We start from the raw sequence: 22,985 nt of genomic DNA on the forward strand, positions 1-22,985 counted from the left end.
GTTTTCCAAGAGCAGGGAGAACTAACACAGAGGGCAGAAGTAAGGGTACATACAGACTATCAATTGCTATCTTCCTTTCTGCACTGGATTCTGCCCCCTGCCCCCAAGGGTTTTTCTATTCTGTCCCCACATGGGCTTAAAAAAGGAGGAGAGAATTAAAGGAGAAGCAAACATTAGACACAGACTTCATAATTCCATATGGATGGATGTAAATTAGACTGAATTCCTGCCGAAGCAGCAATTTATCATCAAGAACTATGGTCTTAGATTATTGCAGAGTGGAGATAAGGTTACAAGATAGAGAATATTCTCCATGCAAGTATTTTCTGTTGCATTTTGTTACAAGGCATGCTGTTGAATACTAAAACACACTTTTACCTTGAGAGGCATCTTCGCATGTTCATTTAATAGAGGAACATCGAATACTAATCTTCTCAGCAAATGCTGCATCATGGAAGGCCGCAACTGCCTAAAAGCAGACAAACCATTTTAAAAAGGTGTACCAGCATAGTTTCATGTAAATAATTAACAAATACATTAAAGCAACATGTCAGTTCTATGCCATTAAAATTCTTCAAATTCGTAAAGTAATAGGATTTTGCTTGTGGCACTAAAAAAATGTGTCCAAAAGAAAGCAAACAAGTGCATACCGAAGAAAACCTTCTGAATAAGCTGCAAATCAAATGCTTTAAAGCAGCAGAGAAAATATGTGATCTATAGACAGAGAAAATCAAGGAAAAAAAACCTGAATGTTGATATTGTGTATTATGATCACCATGCCCATGAGAAATGGCTATAACATTAATTTCTTGTAATATATCTCAATGGCTCTTAAAAATATCCCAGAAACTAATAAAGACATAAAAGCACTAACTCTTTAGATGTACTAAACAAGACACGCAGCAGTGGGCACCAATTGGAAGGACAGAAGAAATAGGTATAGCATGTATGTTAGAATGGCATGGACATTAAACCTTTCCAGATAAATAGCAAACACTGGTCCATTTTATTGGTTCCTATCAAAGTTATATATATATATAAAATGATCAATGTGATATAGTTTATAAAGAAATGCTATACAGTACCTTTTTACAGTACTATAATATAAATGTCTGTCATTTCTGAACACATTTCCACATTACGCAAAAAAATCATGGTGAAATATTCAAAAAAACTGTGGTGATTTGAAAGCCTAAATGTTGCTAACTTTAATTAGAAATTGAATTCATAAGTGCCTAGTCAACTTCTGATAATTGATCCTGTAAGCTTATAAAAAAATTGGATAATAATCAACTGGTTTTGAGACCGCAGATACCCAGACAAAATTTGTCCCATAGGTGTCAATAATGAGGTATAACAATACTAGTCATTGACTAGGATATCAAATGTAACACAATGTAAATAAACATCTCCATAGAACTGTATAATCTGATCATCAACCATACTGCCAATCCGTACAGCTAAAAGTCTTTAAATGGCGCTTCAGTGTATGCACAATTCCACATTTCCAGAGCTTTGTCTTTTTGCACTATGTCCTCTTAGTTAATTGCCAAGGTTTTAATTTTGAAAACTCTGAAATAGCAAAATAACTGAGAACTGCGTATGAGTGATTAATAAAAGTTGCAAATTGAATACAGTGTATTTAAAAATATCACAATCATCTGCCAGAAAAAAAAATAAATCTTAATCATGCTACTGGTGGCATAGTTCTGCACTCCTGTATTATAAGTATACGTTACTTTATAAATTAGCATTCCTGTACAGCCAGGAGTATTTTCTTACCCACAGATAGACAGCAAACACTCTTCAATAGAATCTCGCTGAGCTTTGGTAAGAGAGCATCCCTTTGAAAGTCTGTACACAGTATGTAATAAGGAATCGATGAGGGAAGCATGGTGCTCTGTGCCAGCAAAAAGAGGAGCACATCTGGTCAACAGAGGCAAGACTGCTGTGCAAAGGTACCGATTCAGAGCCAAAGCCATATCCGTAGCACTTAAAGCAGCCTATGAATTAAATGGGAGAAAAATTAGATTTGTCTCATCAATGTTGTTACAAACGAAAAGAACTTATTGTTTGTTTTTCTTTTGAATAGTTATAAAGAGGGAAATTTCCAAAACACACAAATGAGGATTTGATACCTACTGGAAGCTGGATGCCTAGCTGCTTTTCCTGCTTCTAAAGTCTCACAGCTGTTTTTTGTTTTGTTTTTAACAAATGAAAGCATAAACACTAAAGGTAGCCATTCAAAACCAAAACAATTTTCAAGGCTATATTAAAGTATGTCATAGCTGCTTAACAGAACACTCCAAAATCAGGTAATACCAGTCAAGTCTGCATTCACAAAACGCAGTTATGTTTCTGTGTTATAGTCAAGTCCAAGTTCCAAGTCAGAAAAAAAATCCTCACCTGCTCTTTCTTAAATAATAATTATTTTCAGAAAAATGTTGACATAAAAGGTCAAATAGGGAAATCAAAGTCCATGTCTTAGCCCTCATATAAGCTCTCTAAATCTGATCTTTCTGGACCAAGCCAGCTAAGAAAAATTAGATGGGAATAAGACTCACAGAAAAAAAGGCAGCAATTTTGAGGAGGAACTAAAACAAAAATCTAGAGACTTCCTAAATAATAACATAGGTGTCCCTAACAAATGGATGGAGATGAACACTTCCTGTATATCTCTGGAAAGAGGCTCTCAGTTACATGCTTCATTGGCAGCTTATCTGAATTTGATTCCATAGCACAAGCTCACAAAGTCTCCTGGGGAAAGGCATTGCATCTCTTATGGACATGGGTATCAAGGGGGACTCAAAGTGAGCATCATTCTGGAGAATGCTTCTTCACTGTTTTTCAAGTATTCTCAAAGCTCGGCAGCAACAGGCAGCTCATCCAGCATTTGAGAAATGTAGAAGACAACATGAAGAAATAAAAAATGTTTTTTTGAGGGATGAAAAATGCTGCAGTGTTCAGTAAGATAAGAGAACCAAAATAACAACAGACTTAAACCCTTACTGTATCTAAAGAAGCAGCAGCACGAAGATCTGGCAGAAAGCCAACTTCAAGAAGGTGTAGAAGAAAATCCTGGTCCTCAATTCCATAGACCCTGTCAAGGAACAAAACCATGGCTGCCTTGTGATCTGGGCAAAACCCCGCAGACATGTCAGGTTCCACCACAGTACCATCTAAAAGGAAGAAATAAGACTTCAATGACAAGGATCATCCTTCACCAGCAGACTAGGCAGTCATGCTACTACTTGTCAGAGTTTTTGAGTCTCTGTTAACATCTAAGCATCTTCCCTGTCATTTTGTTACACAAAGGCAAAATATTTGTAGTTAACCAAGATCGAATGCATAAGGCAAATTCCACCCAGACAGACTTCAAAGTCCATACGTGTTTTTCTGTTCATGCTTTGTGTATTAAAGGATTCTTATCAGTTGATATTCTAATATGATAAGTACCCAAAACATACTAATTCATCTACAGAAGTACCTAGTTCTTAGAAAAAGCAGATAGAAAGTAAAAAATACAACAATTCTACATCAAACACCCCAGGAATCCAGCACTGATGAGAATATCTGTGAGGTATGACAATGAATTAAGATCGTGCTAAAAAGTCCTCTGTATCTGAAAACTTCTGAAATATCTGAAAGGAATTCATTGAAATATTTTTAATTTTTGATACTTTCATTTTCAAAGCCAAATAAACAATTCTGTATCTATAAGCTGTACTCTATGCTACTGTGATATCACCTATAGATCTGTCACTATTTGGAATATAAATAAGTAATGGTGTAATAGAATCATTGATCTTTTTATAACTTCTACTGTAACCTATTGGGCATTCTTGTGCTCTAAGTCCCTAGACAACCCATGTTACAATTATAATGCTCTCTCTCCAGATACCCAAAAAAGCGGATGTAATTCCTTTCCCTTTTATATTGATGCTCACATAGCTCCCACTATCACAATCAATTCTATGTAGGCAGAAAAAACAAAGAAATGCATTTGCATATATATGTCACCCCTATAACTTCACCATAGTTGCTGAAGAACAACTCTGGTGTTTTAGTAAGATCTGCTAGAAACAATCGATAGGGTTAGAACAGCAATAGCTAAGGATTATGTTATCAAGAAAAGAGACTGCAATTTTTAAAAATATTTTAGAAAAACAGAAAGTATGCATTTTTAAATTTTCTTTTGAAGCTGTAATAGATTTTCATGACAATTTAAATGAATGGGATTTACATCAGTGATTTAAGTGTACACAGAAATATTGCCTATAGCATGCAGAAAAATTTTTGAAACATGTTTGAAATACACAATTTCTCTTCTAATTCTCACAACAAATAGTTTAATTTCTATAACATTTTTTAATACTGAGAGAAGTATGAGTATCAATATTTCATTAAATTACAAAACATAAGAATGGGATGGGAGAAAAAAAAGTAGAATAATCATCTTACCTTTAGCTATGGTTGGCATGTGGAAAGGAATACTAATTACTCCCACCAAATCTTCCAGTGGAATCAAAGACCGTAGAATTGATCTGATTCTAATGGCTTCCCCTTTACCAGCATGGATTAGCTAAGGAAAAGACAGATAAAAAATTAACAAAGTCTTCTTTTTATCTTCTATATATGTTCATGTTCTGGAAACTTCCTGAACCATAGATACACAAGAATGACTGCTCTCAAAATCACATTATAATTAATACTGTAAATTTCATGCAATCTGTATTTATTCGCTGGTTTTTTTGATGCAAATGTGCAAAGTCTGGAAATCTCGATGTTTGGTTATTAAATAAGTCTAAGCCCATTTTCAAAATGGAATATTAGGTAAAATAGGTGAACAAAGCATTAAAATGTAGCACGTGAGGGGAGAGGAGAGGGGAAGCAAAAGCAGATTTTCAGAGGAAAAAAGCCAGTTTTTCTGTCCCGGCCAAATAACAACACTTTCAGGTATCCCGGTTGTTTTAGTTTTGTTTTAAAAAAGGCAGCGAGACAGGGAGAAAACAAGACAATTTTTTAATTCAAACAAAACAGTTATTCATACACTAACCTTATTACATGGATCTCTCTCTCCTTTCTCAAGTTATCCGTCTCTGAACAAATCTGATACTGATCTATACTAATCTATACGAATTAGGGCACATTTCAGGGTGAAATGAGAAACTATGCATAACTAAGTAGAATTTCTGAAGAACAGGAAGGTATTTTGAATCTTAAACAACAAGTATTTTCAAAGTTTCAAGCTTCTAGGAATTAATTGGTAAGGGCTTTTTATAGCTTATGGTTTTTATAGTGTGTCTAATTCTTTGTATCTAATGCTTGAAATAGTGACATCTTACCTTTGAGAAGGTTTGTCAGTATAAATAAACATTATGAGATATCGATGTGTATGTCCAAGGACAATGCTTATTCCTACGTTTTAAAAGAATACCCTATAATATTTATTTTTATATGTAATTTAATCAGTCTGTTTAAATAAGTATATGAAGAGAGTAAAACCATGGTTTAAAAAAAAAAAAAAATCACTCTACACCATCACAATAAATAGGGAAATTTGAGGAGTTTGATTGTCACAAGGGACAATCAAACAATATTCATGACAGAATGTTGTTGAAGACCAACCACAGGGAACAGTAATAAGAAAAGCAATGGAATAACTCCTTTAAAAAGAACATCTTCTGAATAGTTCATAGAAATTCCTTGCAAATTAGCAGATGAACACATTATGTACATTAGGATACTATGTAGCCATACCACTGCTTTAATACCTGATAACATGTTCCTGTGAAAAAGCCAAACAGCAAACCACCTAACAATCAGTAAAACAACTATGACTTTACTTTCCAATGCACAAAGACATAAAACTTACATGCATTTCAGGGGCACAGCGTCCTAACAGATCAATCAAAGCAGCATAAAAGGTCATGATTGCATTTCCCATGTGAATAGTGTCATCTTCTTGTTCTTCCATTTCACTGTAATTAGTTAAATGTTAAAACAATTAAAAGATGAAAAAAATACAAGAAAGTTTTTATATCAGCAATAAATAAAGAAAATCTGCTCATAGGTGTAACAGCTTACACATGGGGGCTTCCTGTTAACTAGTGGCCTTTTAGCAGACTAACACAGAATGGAATTTGTCCCTAAAAGATTGTAGTGACATCTGCATTGTTACCATTTATCTATCTCATTTTGCATCAGGGGATTGATTCTTAACTGACTGACAAAGAAGAAACAGAATTCTAAAGAGGATTTAATATTTAGAGAGAGTAACTTAAATTAACAGTGCAGAGGAAGCACTATTTGGCAGAAGACATATCTCTACCCTCCATTGAAGCCAAGGAAGAATCCAGCTGATAATTCACATGTTAAAACAAACAAGTCATTTCATGACTAAGATTATAAAACAAATAAACAAAATTGATGGCAATGCAAGCAATTCCACTGCACCTACAGGGTTTTACTAGATCCATTACTTGGGGAAGGTCCATCTCTTGTTGGATCTTCTGATATTTGTATTGCTTCCTCCATGGCCGCAAGTAACCCATTGCCGCCTTCTCCTCTTAGAGCTGGACCAAAACATTCAGGTCGACGGATAAGCAGTCTGACTACAACATTAGCATTCTCCTCCACACTCTCTCCTACCACATAGAACAAATATCAAGATTTAAGATTATATCAAAAAGAGTTCTGAAATACAATCAGAAAAGAATACACAAAAGTGCAGAATGTATGCATCAGTAGATACTTTTAACTACAAAAGTTTAAATATCATGACAAAGTTACATAAACACACAAACATACTCCTCTATTATTGTAATAAAAGCTATGAAATAAAACATGTGATTTAATTCAAAATTAAATAGAGCCAAAGAAGAAACTACATAATAAAGGATGTTTAAAGCATCACTGAAGCTACTGATTTGTAGTAAAGACTCACAGTCAAGTGAGAGAGTTAATGAGGGGACCAATATAGCTGCTAAACATTAAAATTGGGCTACCTAAATCTTCATCACAAGATGAGGGTTTGGCTCTATGTCTAGCATCAGTTTTATCATAAAAAGATTTCGGACTCTCTGCTCTACTTCCAAAGGATATGTGGGCATTTCAAAGACTAAAGATGGATCTAAAAAATGAGGTATAGGCTCGTAGGACCCTATATGGCTTGTGAAATGAGCACCTAAGTCACTGTGTGTCTTGCATAATTCTAGTCTTTCTGCAAACTGTCCTTTAAATTTACAGTAACTTATCAAATTAGCTTGTATTACTATTTTAAATGACAAACTTATCTGAACATTAGAGGAAGTTATAAAATTTATAGGCTTCTACTCTACCATTGCAAAAAACAGCAAAACGAAGAAAATCCAAATATCGCTCTCCTTCAACTGGATTCCATCCGATGTCTGGGTAGCCTTTAGAAATCAACAAAGGACAGCTCTGCAATCCACATCCAGCCAAGTAGCGAACCACCTAAAAGCAAGGTAAGATGAAAAAGATATTAATTGTGAAAAAGAAGAGAAATGCAATTTCAAAGGGAAGCATCCTTATACATTGTCCCGGATATGGTGTCCACATTCTGTTATCCCCGACAAAACGGTATCATACTTAGCGCAAATCAGAAGAGCAGCCTCCTTCTTAGTTCACTTTCCCAGACTTCTACTTCTGCCATGAACTGCAAGACCTTACTTATCTCAATTCCACTTTTCCTCTCTCTAAATCACTGCTTTGCTATCTATATCTCATTTCTCTTGCAACCCTGAATGTTACAAATTAGTCAATTTTGTAATATTTCCCAATTACACACTATCCACATTTGAAATCACACCTTCTAATATAACTCACAGGTCTACTCTTTTATTTTAACCGTTCCTTTTCACTTGCTTTTTTTCTTCCTTTCCTTTTAAACACACAGCAGTAACACTCCCTGTAATTCAGACCTATAGTCTCAATAGTAGTTTTCAGTTGGCCCTCTCCTTTCTGAATTGTAAGAATTGTAAGCATAGCCTTTAACTAAGTTCAGACAGCTTCTTTTTGCTGACAATTTATAAGAAGAAAGTCTGAAAATGTTCTTTTAAATACACATGGTCCATGTTCCTATTCCAAGAAAGGATCATCTACATTTATATTACTCCCGACAGATGCTTTCCTATGAAGGTTATAGCATCTCCAGAATTGGAGATCTTCAAGAACAAATTGGACAATATATTCCACTGTCTTACTTGCCATTAGAAAGTGTTTTTTAATGTCTATCTTGAATCTGTCTTTCCATTATTTAAGCTGCTTTTCTTATCCACTGCTGACATAGTAACCATTATTCTATTCCTTCTTGCAGCAGCAATTTACATATTCTACACAATTGTCACATGCTCTCTGGAGTTTTTTATTCTTTAGTCTAATTAATCCCAATTCCTTCAATCTTTCTTGAAGCAGGTTTAAATGTTAGGAGAAAATACAGATAGATATAGATAGATACCTCTATGAACATTTGTTATATATTGTAACAAGTTTTCACAAGGCTTCTTGTAACCCTTATTGCATTATGCCACCACTGCATGACACCATCAAGACAGAACAACAAAGAAAGATTTTAGCAGTGAAGTTTTGTTGGGTATGGACTTCACTATTCACAAAGTAAGAGCTGCCCGTGAGGCAATTCCTTCTGGTTACACCTGTGCATGTAATAACCATAAACTCAGTTCAACTATCCAGACCACCAGCAGAAAGAACAAACAATAAGGTCCTGATAGTCTTCCTCTGAAAGGTACCTAAAATTCCCATATAATTCTTATAATCTTGGATTTTGATTACTCCAGGGAATTGGAATCTTCCCCTCTCTACAAGGGGAAAAAACACTTGATAAAGAAGCTACCAACCTTCTCCAGATCAGGTTCTCTTAAAGCTAGTGCAAGTTCATTGTTATCCATCACAGAGGCTGCTGCAACATCTAAAGGAGTTGATCCTCGCATAGAAGGAGAGGCTGTTAAAATAACATTTAGTTGCAACACCAACTTAATAAAAACCAACAAACTCATAGGAAACACATTAACAAAGTTCTTTAATAAAATACAATATTTTGTCACTAGTTAGCACATGATTATAAGCATATCATTTATACCACTCAGTTTATAAAAAATAATCATCCACTCACATGAAATTTGACATTGATATGAAATCAAAATACAATTTAGATGCTCAAGCTAGAAACTAGTTTTCTTCCACATTCCTATTCTCATCACATACTTCGTTTTAAGATTTCATTCTTTCTAATTCTCCTAACTGATGCAACTTTGTTTTGAGGAAAGGGTAGCAGGAATTTTATATCTACAACACTGACATTTTATCAACTATATTGAAATACAAAATATCTTTGGGCTTTAAAATGTAATATTATATGTTACCTATTTCATTAAAAAATGGCAGTCATTATAGCATTAGAAAAAGCCCAAGTTTTCATATTAACACTCCAAACGCATTCGATTTGGGCACTTTCTCTCCAAAAAGATTTCTAGTTTATGCTTCTGTCCTGTACATTAATAAGGAATTTGTGATCATTTAAAAAAATTACTATGATGATTCTAAATAATTATATATTCTCAATTACAAATACTAAATTAAATAAAGGATGAAAGTGTCTCCTCTATAACACTTCAGCCTAGAAAAGAAAGGCTAAGATTTTAAGAAAATTTCAAGGTTCATTTCTGGGCATCTATACATGCATACCCAAGCAAATGAGCTCTGTATTTCTCCTGCTCCCATAGGTGTATACTGAACAGTCTACAGAAGAAAGTGCAGGGGAGCAAGCTTGAACAGTGAGAAGTAAGCCCTAATGAAATGGTGCCAACACTTACTTATGATTCCCGTCATCAAAATCAGGACTTTATTCTGTTCCTCAAAATGTGCAACTAAACACTGACTCTCTCTTAATGTCCAGGCACATACAAAAAAGCATATACTAAATTACCTCAACTTACTGCTACTGTCAGGGATCTGTTTGGAGTTAGCAATACAGGTAATGAAGTTATTTTTGCACTCAGTAAAGGAGAAACTTCAACACAGAGAGCACAAACAGAGGGATGCAGAAAAACACAGGTGGTTTTATGGTTTTTTATATATATACATATGTATATGTATATATACATATCAGCAGAGAGTTTGAAGATTTTAGGTTTGGTTTAGAATCTCAAAAGCCACACACTTATTACTTACCAAGGCCAACACTGCTGTTTTCCAATAAATAGCTAAGATGATCAAACATAGCTTTTTGATTCTGTCTGCTGATGCGGCAAAAATAACATAGAAAACGACAGCAGTTTGCCACCATCTTTGGGAAAGTGATTTCCTAAGAAGCAAATAATAGCAGGCTGAAGCTCAAACTCTAACTCAGGTATAAAGCTTGCAAAAGATCATTTATATAACAGCCTTTCAACAGACTAATATTTATGCATTGTATTCATTGCACTTCAGTGAAGTTAACTGTTAAGGTTTCAATCTGGAATCAACAGGGCTTTCTCAGCAAGTAAATAACTCCTTAAGCCCCAAAGATCAAGGTATAAACTTGAAAAACAAGAGCTGGGATCACCCATAAATTCTAGATTCAAACATCTAAGAATGTGAATGCTTAGATTCAGAGTAATACTGCATCAATTTTTAAATAGTTTCTAAAAAGATCTCCCCTTTAAAACCCAGTAAGCATATAAAGTGCTATTTGCAGTTTTTTCTTTAAAGCATCTGAAATTACAATTCTAGTTATATCTTCCTCCAGAACAGAAGGGTAGATTTTCTAAAAACTTAGTCAACTATTGTGCTAATGGAAATTAGTAAGAGGTTATGGTCTCAGTACCTCCAATGACAGCTCAGCGCCTTACAGGATAAAGCTTTGAACAGCTATATTCTAAACTCTCTGTCTTCTAACAGTGAATTGCTTTACCTTGGATTCTCCTCCACCAAGCACATTTACCATCACTTCCATGACAGTTTCATGCATGCCTAAAGCTCTCATGAGATTTGGATGTTGGTAAAATACTTTATTATTCATGATGTCTCTACAGGAAAACAAAATAAAAAATTGGATTAAAATGTTATGGACCAATAGTTTACCTATTATGTTATTTGCAAAGCTGATTCACCGTGCAATTCTTCACCAGTTGAGGTGAAAATTTACCTCAGGGACCTTTTCAGGTTGAGTCTCAATCTCTCCTGATAGTCTATTTTTCTATGCACGTGGTGAAAGAACCTGACCTTTCTTTTCCCATATTATAGTTATTGCCCTAATCACCACTTGATTACACCAGAGTAGGATGCTCTTCTATTTTCATTAGAAATTCCATCCCAGATCTAAAATTATTTTCTGACAGGAGCATGATCAAAAATTAGCTTAAATTTCAAATTCAACTAATCAATATTTTTGACAAAGCATTCTTTTCAGAATATTTCAACCTTGACACATTTGACATCTGCCATCAAAAGCAAGAAAAAACAATTGTAGGGGAAAGGGAATGTATATCCAGCTATCCTCTAAGCATCAGAAACAGAAGCTGCATAAATATTAACCTTAGTTCATGCGTTACTGCTCAAAAGAACTCTTCTCTCCTACATATTTTAGCAGAACAGGTTTACATACTTTAAAACCAGTCCTGAAGATTATAATGTCAATATTTTATGCAGAAACGTTATGTCCAATAAAAATGTCTGGTTTAAAAAGTAATTAAATTTCTAAAAACTGTAATTAGTCTTGAAATCACACACAACCCATAAATAAATATGAAAGCAATCAGGTCATGGGACAAAAGGACTTGCAAGTAACTATAGAAAATACTGTTGACAACTGTTCACATTTCATTGCACGTTTTATAGCAGTCTTTTTTTTCTGACCTAAAACTCCTGCAATCAGACAAGGAAAATTTCAGCCTTATAAAAGATGAGACATGAAGAGGACTGTTCCATCACTCTAAAAGCTACAAATCCACAACTATCAGTCATGCAATAGAATGCATGCAGTATGTCTGATGTAGGTGGCACTATCAGAGTTTTTGACTCCCAGTAAGAATCAGAAAGATTAGCTGATTTTTCCACAAAGCCTACAACCAGACTTTGTATCAGATACGATAAAGGATAGGCCATGCCTCCAAAAGTTACCCATACCATCTGCTTTCTGCACTAGTGCTTCATGCTGTGGAAAAACACCTCGATGGTATCAATCTGCCAAGTTATTCTTAATTCTTACTTGTCTACAGCAGCTTTCTTTTACAGAAATACAGTACAAAAAGTCAAAACATCACCTCACAGGCTGGCCAGCAATATTACACTACTTTGGGAAGTACATCCAGTTTCAGTGTTGTGTTTAACTGTGGACTGCATTATGAAATGTTACACTTAAGAAAAAAATCTTAACAGCATTTCTGAGGAAACTGAATTTTTAAGCAGGAATGACTGACACTTCAATTTCTCAGCTGGAAGAAAGGAATACTTTCCACTCACAGCAAGAGACTTGGCATTTCTAAATAGGTGCTAGAGCCCAGGTTAGGCTACAAAAGGTATAAATGGCACAGTTGGGTAACCTACAAGATAAACAAGAATATGATAGAGGCTACCAAGAAGGGTCATAGGAACAGGCAGCGAGAACACCAGCTTAACAGAAAGTACTCTTTTTTCCTTATACCAGACTTTCCCATATCACCAAAAACATTGTTAAAATTAAATCACATTCACAAAATCTTAGCTTTTAATTCATAGCAGAAAATGTTGAGAAAAAAATTGTAAAAGAATAAAAAGAAAGCAGAACATGAAATGAAAAGCCCTCTGAGACTGTTTTTTTCCAGGCACAACAATGCCATAATCTAGTAATCACTCATTTTAGACTTTGTTAACTTAAGTGAAATGTAACAACTTAAATTTGAAGTACAAAGGTGGATTTAGAAATACCAGTATTTTATACCTTTTGACAGGTGACGGACTTTCACCTTTGCCAAAGCCTTAGCAATACTAAGACACTACAAAATTACGTATAGACATTATTTGCATATCTGAAGTTTTCAGTAAGCTCAAAAAAAAGAAAAAGGTATTTGCATTCGTGGCATTCTTTATATAATGCTATCTTTGGTTGTCATTGCTCTTGCTGACTGGGGATTTCTAATAGATCACAGCTGATATTTAATCTCACCAAACATCTCTCAAATGGTAACATTTCTTCGAAAAAAGTGAGAGAAAAAAACAAACTCTTTGCTAGTAGAGATGATCATGTTTTCTTTACTGTTTTCTTCAATTGTACTCTTTATTAGGCTATATTTCACTATTATTAATGATATAATTAGGAAAATAAGACTGGGTGAACTATTTCATAGTTCAAATAGTACCAACTACATTCAGGGCAATAAAAAGATGGCATATGTACAGACATATGTAGACACAACTCCATTAGCTGACTGCTGGGGGTAATTGTATATGTCAACAGCTACAAGTCACTGCATTCATATAAAATGGACAGTATTCTTCACAGGATTCTTCACAGCCATACTATTTAAAATATGATAACAAGATATATTTTGTAATATCATAAAATATTACATACACGTTTTCAGCTTTTATCACAAGAAGTCTTACAGACGTCATTTGCTTCTCTCCAAAAATGATACATACAGTGCTGCAAAGGCTGTATCTTACAACTGAAGATACTACACAACTGATACCAGTGTCTGCATTTACACCCATATAGACTATTCACATTCAAACTTCATATATAACCTTGGCCATAACCATACAGCAGATATCAACAAATATCTGTAAATAAAGAGATGTTACACTCCAGTTATTTACCCTAATCCACGAATCATAAGTTTCTCTTCCTCCTTCCCCATTCTGACACTAAGCAAGGAACGGATTTGGCCGAGGGATGCCAGAAGATTGATTGTGTCTTCCACAGACACGCTATTTATGGTGTACGTCTTTGGTAGGGCTCGAACCAGGCCACCAATACCATCATATTGGCGGTGTAGCAATACAAACATGGCCCTTACTAACTCCGGGTCTTCTATCACTGATTCCTGGGCCCAGCGTACCATTGTGTCTGAAATCAACTGCTGAAGAGTAGCTGTGAAGAAAATAAATCACAAAATTACCATTAATTGCTCATCTCTGCTAGTAGTCCCTCAGAACCCATTATGCAACATGAATTGGAATGAATTCAATTCTTAAGAAGCACCTTTTTCTTGGTATTTCTTTCGCAGACTACCAAAGGAAAAATAAAATCACACAAGAGAAGCAGAAACATCTCAAAACCAAAAGCCTATATTTAAAATCAAAATACAGAAAATAAATCTGATAACATAAATGAAGACATACAAGATGCTCACAAAGTCACCAGATTTATTTCTACATTTTCCTTTCAAGATTTTTCCAGGAACTCAGGTCTGAAGGTTTTTCTTACATATTATGAAGTAAGACTGGAAAAATATACTGGTAGCACACGTAAATGCTGTATTATTTATTTACATGTCTAGGATGTGTACCCACTCAAAATTTTATAATGCACAAACCAGAATAATTTAACTTAGTCCTTTGCCAAAACCAAAGGCCCTTCAAAGGAAATAGAAATGAAAAGACTCCAATCAAATAAATGGCACATCATCATTTGCATATTTTGAATTCAGTCTCTAATGAAGCAAGAAACCCATATCTGGTATACTCACTGACAATCTTTTTTAGTTGGGATTACATATATTTATATTTGGAAAAGTCATATGTTAAAATAGACAAGCTATATAATATCAGTTAAGATTTGAGACTACCGTTTAGAAAAATTACTCATGAACTAACAGTCAGAACAAAGTATTTGATAAGGAAAATTGAATAATGTTATTTTTCTCATCTCAGGGAACTTCCACTCAGGTTTCCAAGACTTTGTCAGATCAATTCAGGATCCTCTTGAGATATCCTGATAGTTATACACTAGAGAATTTCACCTTCAGTACTTACCTAACTGATCAATTTATTTCCATGTCAAGCAGATAACAGCAAAAGTTTGACAAGGGAAATCTGATAATCCCTCCTGAAGTTCAATAAACTGCCTAATAAATATCCTGATGTTGAAGAAGGTGGCTGATGCAGACCAAACATCAAAAATATTTCAAATCAGAAATCTATGTGTTGAGACAGTAACATTATTTCGGAGTAAACCAGATGCAATTTCAGGCTAAACTCAAACAACAAAAAAAGTAAAAGTACTTAAAGAAAGATATTGAAGGGACAGAGTTTACCGAAAAGAGAATGTTTAACAAAGAAGAGAATTTGTGCTAAGATGTGCTACTACAGGGTAAGGGAAAAAAAGAGTAATAATAGTGTATTTTATTGTTACTCTCCAAACACTCTACTATAGGTACACAGCATAGCATTTTTTAGAATAAAAACACTTCAAAAATAAGTAAAAGGATGAAATGTGTTTGGGCTGGTATTTCAAATTGGATGCCACTGGCATCTTGATTCTTATCAAGATGGAAAGGTGGAAAGTGTCAGAAAAATGACAGAGCAACAATCACAGTCAGCAAATCTTTAATTTTAGGTTGTGTGGGGAGGTTTCTCCTAAGTACAGCTTTGCAAATTACAGTCTAATTGCAGAATCTTCTTTAATTTGGTAGTCTTCATGCAAATACTGATTTGAAGCTACTGCAGCTGATTTTATGAGCAAGTTCTTATAATCAGAACCTTGCTACAATTAAGTCTGCATTCATTCTACAAAACCCAAGATACATTCTGGAAAATTAAGACTTTAAAAAGGATCAAGGGCAAAAAAGCCAGTAGAAGAAATTTTCCACTACATCCTATTGGGAAGCAAATCTGCCTATCATAGAAAGTCCATCTGAGCTTGTTTTGAGTCAGGGCTACAAACTAACGTGTGCAGATGTTACCCTAAAAATCCACCTTGTTTTGGCTGAAAATATATGAAGAACTTCCTTCCCTGCTTCTTTCGCCTTTTGGAATTAGGATACAAGAAGCTGATTTAATTTTGCTTACAGGATGTCTTAGCATCATCGTCAACTGGCTTCTCAGCTTGCTTCTTCTTCAGATATGTAACTTTTTCCATAAGGTATAGGAGGCGACCCCTAATGGTTAAATCACTGTTTCCATCCAAGGTTCCATCTTCATCTAGTTCAATTCCTGAAATAAAAAAAAATACACTAAATAGTAAAAGAATATAATTAAGTTATACACGTTTTGTATCTTGTATGTACAAACGTAACAGAAGTGAACTATGTTGTTGTGCTTTGTTAGAACTACAAAAGAGTTTGATATGGGATATGCTTAACCAGCAGTTTGGAACAAGTACAGATCAGGTATATGTGTAAGGCAGGAAACTGCACATAAGAATCATGTAATCTTATTAATTTCTTGTATAAATTGTGTGTTATTACATAAAGTATATAGTAAATATATTTCTGTGGTCAACTCCCCCAGTATGCACATTTCCATGCTAATGCTGATGCCTGTGTTTTGGACATATGTAGCTCAGAAGTGTAGATATAGTCCCTACTGACACAGTATGATTCAACTGATACTAGTAAAGACTAGGAGATTTTTAGGTAAAACATATCACAGAAGTGAAAGAACTAAAGTTACAATAAGTATACTTTCTAGTGACCAGTCAGAAGAAAGCAGCCACCTTCATAATAGAGTAGCTCTTTCATGAGATTCCCGTAACAAGCTATAAAAATGTAAAAAAAAATGCATGTGAGGCTTTATAGAATCACAGAACAGCTGAGGTTGGAATGAGCCTTTAGAGATCTAGTCCTGCCTCCCTGTTCAAAGCAGGTTCATCTAGAGCAGGTTGCTCAGGACCACATGCAGTCAGGTTTTGAGTATCTCCTAAGGTGAAGGCTCCACAACCTCTCTGAGCAACCTGTTCTTGAGTTCCATCACCCCTACATTAAAAAAAAAAAAAAAAAAATATATATATATATATATATAAAAAATAGAATTTCCTGTATTTCAATTTGTGCCCATTGTCTCCTGTGCTGTCACCAGTGCCTACCACTGAGGAAAGTCTGGCTCAGCCGCCTTTACTCCCCCTGCCCAACAAGCATTTATACACATTGATACAATCCCCACCATGAATTTTCTCTTCAAGTTAAACAACCCCAGCCCTTTCAGTCTCTCCTTGTACAAAAGATGCTCCAAGAATTTAATCATCTTTGATGGCCCCTCCCTGGACTCACTCCAGTGTGTTCCTGTCTCTCTTGTACCGGGGAGCCCAGCTGTTGGCTTTCTTTGCCACAAGGGCCCATTGCTGCTCACGTTTACCTTGTTGTCCACCAGGATCCCCAGGTCCTTTTCTGCAAAGCTACTTTCCAGTTTGGTCCCTAGCCTGTCCTTGCTGCATGGGGTTATTCCTCCCCAGGTGTAGGACTTTGCATTTCCCCTTGCTGAACTTCATGGGATTCCCGTCAGCTCATTTCTCTCATGTTTTTAACTTTATTCATTTATGCATACATTGTCAAGGAATTAAAATCTTGACCTATACTTATTACAGTAAAATTAGCTCAAACTAAAAAGGTCATTCAACTATTTTTTCTGGGTTTTTTAGTTTCCAATATAAGTTCTGAAGTTAAGGGTTTTGTGGGGAGTTCTTTAGCAGTCGTGATTTTATAGGATGTTTGTTCACAACATTACATCATTCTTCTCAATTTATTGCATCTGGTTTTAATTGTCTGATTTTTTGCATTGAATAGAGTTCCATTTCCATTTAAAGTTATTTTGTTATATTTTGTCCTATTAGAGTAACGGACACTAAAAAAGGATCATCAGTAACTTCATATTTTACACTAAATCATATTACAAAATGCTTTGGATAGCAGTCTCTTCAACCAAACTAATTAACAGTAAAGACACTGAAATATCTTATCAATTAGAAATTACTGAAATTACTCAAATGAAATGTCTGTTTTCCCACAGTTATGCTGTTCCCTGAGCTCTAGTTGTACTTTTCTGATTTGCAAACTGTCAGCATAATTGTCTCTCAACCATTTCACAAGGTCTGAATCCCCACATGGTGGCTGGCTAATCAACCAAACATAGGACTCAGGATGTGTAATTGTTTTACCGATTTTGCAATAGCCATATTTTGAATACACAGCATAATTAACTCTGCTCTACTGTAATGCATCCTCTGACCCACAAAATTAATCTTCTACTTGTAGATTATGCAAATTACTCTTTCCCCATAAGAAAAACAACAAAAATAGACCAAGTAATTTGAACAGAGGAGAACGATGGTAAAAGACTAAAGAAAAATGGAAAAATCAAAGAGAAAGATAAGGCCTCTTCTCCTTTCAAATGTTATTTCTAAATTCTTTATTTCATCTTCATTTTCTGTCAATTGAGTTTACTTTGAATCTTCCTCTTTTTTTTTTCTTTTTTCATTTTTCATTTAAAATAAAAAGATTTCATTTGAAGTGTCATAATGCACCTTCATCAAGTTTGTGGATTATACAAATTAGGGGGAGCAGAAAACACACTCAAGGGCAGGAAGCTCAACAGGGTAGAAGAGGAATGGGCTGACAGGATACTCGAAGTTCAGCAAGGACAAATGCAAAGTTTTGCAACTTGGACAGACCAACCCCAAGTGACAATACAGGCTGGGCATGAACTGGTAAAAAAAAAAACATCTTTGCAAAAAGAACTTTGGGGGTCCTGTTGGACAGCAAGCTAGAGACCAGTTAGCAGTGCACCCTCACAGCAAGGAGAGCCAAAAATATCCTGTATTAGCAGAAACATAATCACTAGCTCAAGGCAAGTGATTATTCCCCAGTACTTGGCAGTCCTGAGGTGACATCTGGAATACTACATCCAGTTTTGGGTTACCCAATACAAGAAAAACATTGAAAAGCTAGAGAGCATCCAACAATGGCCCATAAAGATGATTGGTGGCTAGACCGCTTGTCCTATAGGGAGAGGATTAAGGAACTGGGTTTGCCAACCTGCACAACAGAAGCTTTATGGTGGACCTAATAGCAGTCCATCAAAACTTACAAGGAAGTTAGCAAGAAAATGCAGCCATGCTCTTTTCTGAGGTGAACAAGACACAATTACTAAAACAGGCAGGGTTCCAAACTGACATAAGGAAAAAAGAAAAAAAATCACCATTAGGACACTCAAGCCCTGCAACACGTTGCCCAAAGACATTGTGGAATCTCTATGCTTAGAGGCTTTCAAGACTAAGTGCAAAAATCACTGAGCAGGTCTGAGTTCAGCCCTGACTCTGCTTTGAGTAGGAGGCTGCATTAAAGACCTTCCATGATATCTGATACCTTAATAAATGTGATTATTTTAGTCACACAAATATCTTTGAGATGGACCAATCTAAACAAATTGTCTCGTGATACACAAGAATATCAACTGTGCTTGCTCTACCAAAAGGGAAAATTCATGTATTAGAAAGTCAGATATTGATGTCATTTTTTATTTATTTGAATATTTTAAGGTACTGAATTAAATAACTAAACGTGTTATTTCCTGTTAAACTGGCATCAATAAGGAATGCAATTCAGGAAGAAAAGTGCAGAGATCCTCCTGTCCAAAGCTCCTTCCTTCGCCAGAGTTTTAGTTTAAAAAATACAATCACACATCCCTGCATTAACTTCTTCTAGCTAATGGGACATGACATCAAACTTCAGCTGCTTCTCTGCTCATGCTGTCTGCTAAGTGTGTCTTTTACTTATTATTTTTAAATAGTATGCTGAAGTAAAATGAAAGGATAAGTATCCTCCAAACAGGAAAACAACAAAGTCCTCAATGTAAAGTGTAAGTAAGCATGCATTCCAAACAAAACTAGTCTATAACCGAATTTGCAGTATTCATGGATATGAGCTTGACATTTAAGATACACATTTTGGAGCTTCATTTTTATATTGGTATTTTTTTATTTAAATTGTTAATATTTCACATTTTAATATGACATAATTTAACCGTTTTTTATTAACTAAAGTGAAGAAATCAAAACTACAGAATTTTAACTGTTCCTTTTGATTATTAGTCTCTTTCAATAGATAATAAACTTCTACATCTTTACTCATGTCTGAGAAGAATCAGCCACTAAATACAATGTTATATTGCGGTTAACATGGCCATAGTCAACTTGATACAGCAAAGATGACCTATACCAACCTATGCAATGGAGTGGGAACAGGGCAGAGAAACCGCTTGAATAACAAGTGAGCTACAGCGTTATCCAATACATTAAGCCCAAAGAAATTCCCACAGAGTTGTATCGGTAAAAAAACCCTTTTCCCTAATGAAGAAAAACATACTGCATTCCCTTCTAGTTTGACCAGATAGAGGATAAGAACATTTCCTTGGTTTTGATAGTATTTATAATTGATATAGTCCAATCTATAGACTACTTAGTTGGTGTTATGTAAAATTGTTTAGAAAAATTGCTTCTAAAGCTAATATAATTTAAAAGGTAAAAATATTCAGTAACAAGACTTACCACAGTGTGTCATTAGGTCTTCATGGAAATCCAAGAGTTGATCCCGAATTTCTTCAGGGCAAGGACAATCATTTTTATCATCTTTAAAGTTCAGCAGCATGTTAATCTTAAAGGATACAAAGGAAAGGCAAATGACACTGATCTCCAAAAGGAAAACCTTTGAAATCAAACAGAAGTCTGCCACACATAGAGCACAACAAAAAATAAATTGTCCATTGTAAGCTGTACCTGTTCCTGAGGTGGGGATCGAAATTCTTTTGTTTTTCTAGCAGTCAGGGCAGCAGACATGTTCAAGGCCTGCATCACTTCATTGTACCGGAAGCGTTGATTCTCTTGAAGCTTGGCCACAAAATCATCTGAAAATGCTACAATGGCTTCTATTCGGTGTCGTACTTGGCAATCACACAGGTACTGGAGTAGATGGCACATCTGAGAAAACAGTATCATAAGAGAAAGAAGAGTTGGCAAGCTAAGAAATATCTTCTGTATATTACGCAAATAAGGATAGATGCCTTAGAGCAGCAGTTACTATCAAATAAAGTGACTGAAATCTTTAATGCTGTCATTTACTACATGTGAAGTAATCCTACACCAGGAATATCTGGCATCTGCAGGAGATTTATGTGCCTCAGACATATAAAATATAAGACTTTTATTGAAGTTACAAGAGAACGGATTTACTCCTTGCTTCTAGGCCACACCTTGAGTACTGTGTTCAGTTTTGGGCCCCTCTCTACAGGACAGACATTGAGGTGCTGGAGTGTGTCCAGAGAAGGGCAACAAAGTTGGTGAGGGGTCTGAAGCATAAGTCTTATGAGGAGCAGCTGAGGGAACTGGGGTTGTTTAGTCTGGAGAAAAGGAGGCTGAGGGGAGACCTTATCGCTCTCTGCAACTACCTGAAAGGAGGTTGTAGCGAGGTGGGTGCTGGTCTCTTCTGTCAGGTGGCTGGAGATAGGACGAGAGGAAATGGTCTCAAGTTGCAGCAGGGGAGGTTTAGATTGGATATTAGGAAAAATTTCTTTACTGAAAGGGTTGTCAGGTATTGGAACAGGCTGCCCAGGGAAGTGGTTAAGTCACCATCCCTGGGGGTATTCAAAAAGCACGTAGACAAGGTACTTCAGGACATGGTTTAGTGGGCATGGTTGATGGTTGGACTCGATGATCTTGAAGGTCTTTTCTAACCTAAATGATTCTATGATTCTAGGGAATATTTTTTCTGTTTGGATCCATAAGAATGAAGAATTCCCTGTTAATGTCATTGAGAAAGTAATTCTCTTTAATGAAACAACAGTTGTTTGATCTATGATGAACAAGTTTATATCATCTGGAAGATACTAAATCTTGTTGTTTCCTCTAAGAAAGTTATTTATCTATTTAACATCAAAATGCTGCATTCCTTGAAAGCGAAATTACTAAGTGAAGAAAAAAGGATCTTTGAAGAAATGGGAAAAAACACTATCACAGCAGTACTGTTACCTGTAATTTAACAGGTTCTGGAAGTTTCATCTGAAGGAGTCCTTCCTTTGGCACTTGCTCCCCTCTGGTTTCTTCCTCTCCTTCTTCTGACTTGAGCTCATCTGAACTCAGCTCCTTCTCTGAGAAATCAACTTCATCCTCCTGGCTCATTGCTTCTTTGAAAACCCTGGGCTCAATCAACCGCAAGATGTGTTTCAGATCCCCATTGTGGAAGATTCCCATAATTAGGAGGGTATAAAAGAGCTTGATGAGAGGGACAAACAGAAATTCTGTAGAACCTCCAACTGGATCTCTGACATGGAGGCTGCCCTCCTGAACAGCTTCAGTCAGCATCTCTATGGTTTTGGCCTTTAAGATTTCCAGAGGGAATTCAGGACTGAACTGAAAGCATTCACTGCTAATGCTTACAAAACTCGGAGAGGAGAACTGCATTCTTGGCCTTAATGAAGTGCTAAGTCCAATACCAGGGAGGCCATGTTTTTTGTTTTCATCAGGAAACAAAGTAATACTCTTGGTCTCATCTGTCATTGGAACTATAAATTCATTATTCATCATTAACCTGGCAGTTGCATAGGTATTGAGATGGATGTCAATGAGTAAGTCATAATATCCTGCACGTAATAATCCTGGCATATATTTATTCTCAATAGCATACAGGAGCTGAGATTCATCCACATGGCTACACATAGCATGGGCCACTCGGTTGTTGCCTAAAGCACAAACAGCTGAATATAATCGGAGGGTATGGTAGTGAAATTTCAGCAATTCTTCTTGTTCTGTCAGCTCTAAAATATCAATTGTTCTGCAGAGAAAAAAATAATACAGTAAATTCCATATCAGTGCAAAAACTTACTTAAGTGAAGGAATTCAAAATTCTCCCTAAGGGTAACATTGGCACAATATCAGTTCTAGGGATGGACTTTTTCCATGTTTCAGCTTTCATGTGAGAAACACTGTCAACCTAAGAATCAAGGATTAGCAACAAAGTTCAATCAGGAATTTATTCAAGTCACTCCTAAAGCACAAC

General features: G+C 35.6%; 1 protein-coding gene across 9 annotated transcripts in view; it reads right to left on the reverse strand.

Annotated features, from left to right (window-relative positions):
* RYR2 (ryanodine receptor 2) overlaps positions 1-22,985 on the reverse strand; it is a 449,694-nt gene that overhangs the window by 129,685 nt on the left and 297,024 nt on the right. For all 9 annotated transcript variants that reach the window (XM_052805738.1, XM_052805746.1, XM_052805744.1 and 6 more), the window contains 15 exons: positions 21,959-22,760; positions 20,711-20,911; positions 20,483-20,588; positions 16,012-16,155; positions 13,819-14,092; positions 10,934-11,048; positions 10,213-10,345; positions 8,880-8,983; positions 7,341-7,476; positions 6,461-6,647; positions 5,876-5,981; positions 4,462-4,582; positions 3,010-3,179; positions 1,783-2,003; positions 379-469 (listed from right to left, as the gene is read on the reverse strand). In XM_052805738.1, the coding sequence (XP_052661698.1) occupies positions 379-469; positions 1,783-2,003; positions 3,010-3,179; positions 4,462-4,582; positions 5,876-5,981; positions 6,461-6,647; positions 7,341-7,476; positions 8,880-8,983; positions 10,213-10,345; positions 10,934-11,048; positions 13,819-14,092; positions 16,012-16,155; positions 20,483-20,588; positions 20,711-20,911; positions 21,959-22,760 (2,911 nt within the window). The remainder of the gene's footprint in view (positions 1-378; positions 470-1,782; positions 2,004-3,009; positions 3,180-4,461; positions 4,583-5,875; positions 5,982-6,460; positions 6,648-7,340; positions 7,477-8,879; positions 8,984-10,212; positions 10,346-10,933; positions 11,049-13,818; positions 14,093-16,011; positions 16,156-20,482; positions 20,589-20,710; positions 20,912-21,958; positions 22,761-22,985) is intronic.

Source organism: Harpia harpyja, chromosome 13 (genome assembly GCF_026419915.1).
Source record: "Harpia harpyja isolate bHarHar1 chromosome 13, bHarHar1 primary haplotype, whole genome shotgun sequence".
NCBI lineage: Eukaryota > Metazoa > Chordata > Aves > Accipitriformes > Accipitridae > Harpia > Harpia harpyja.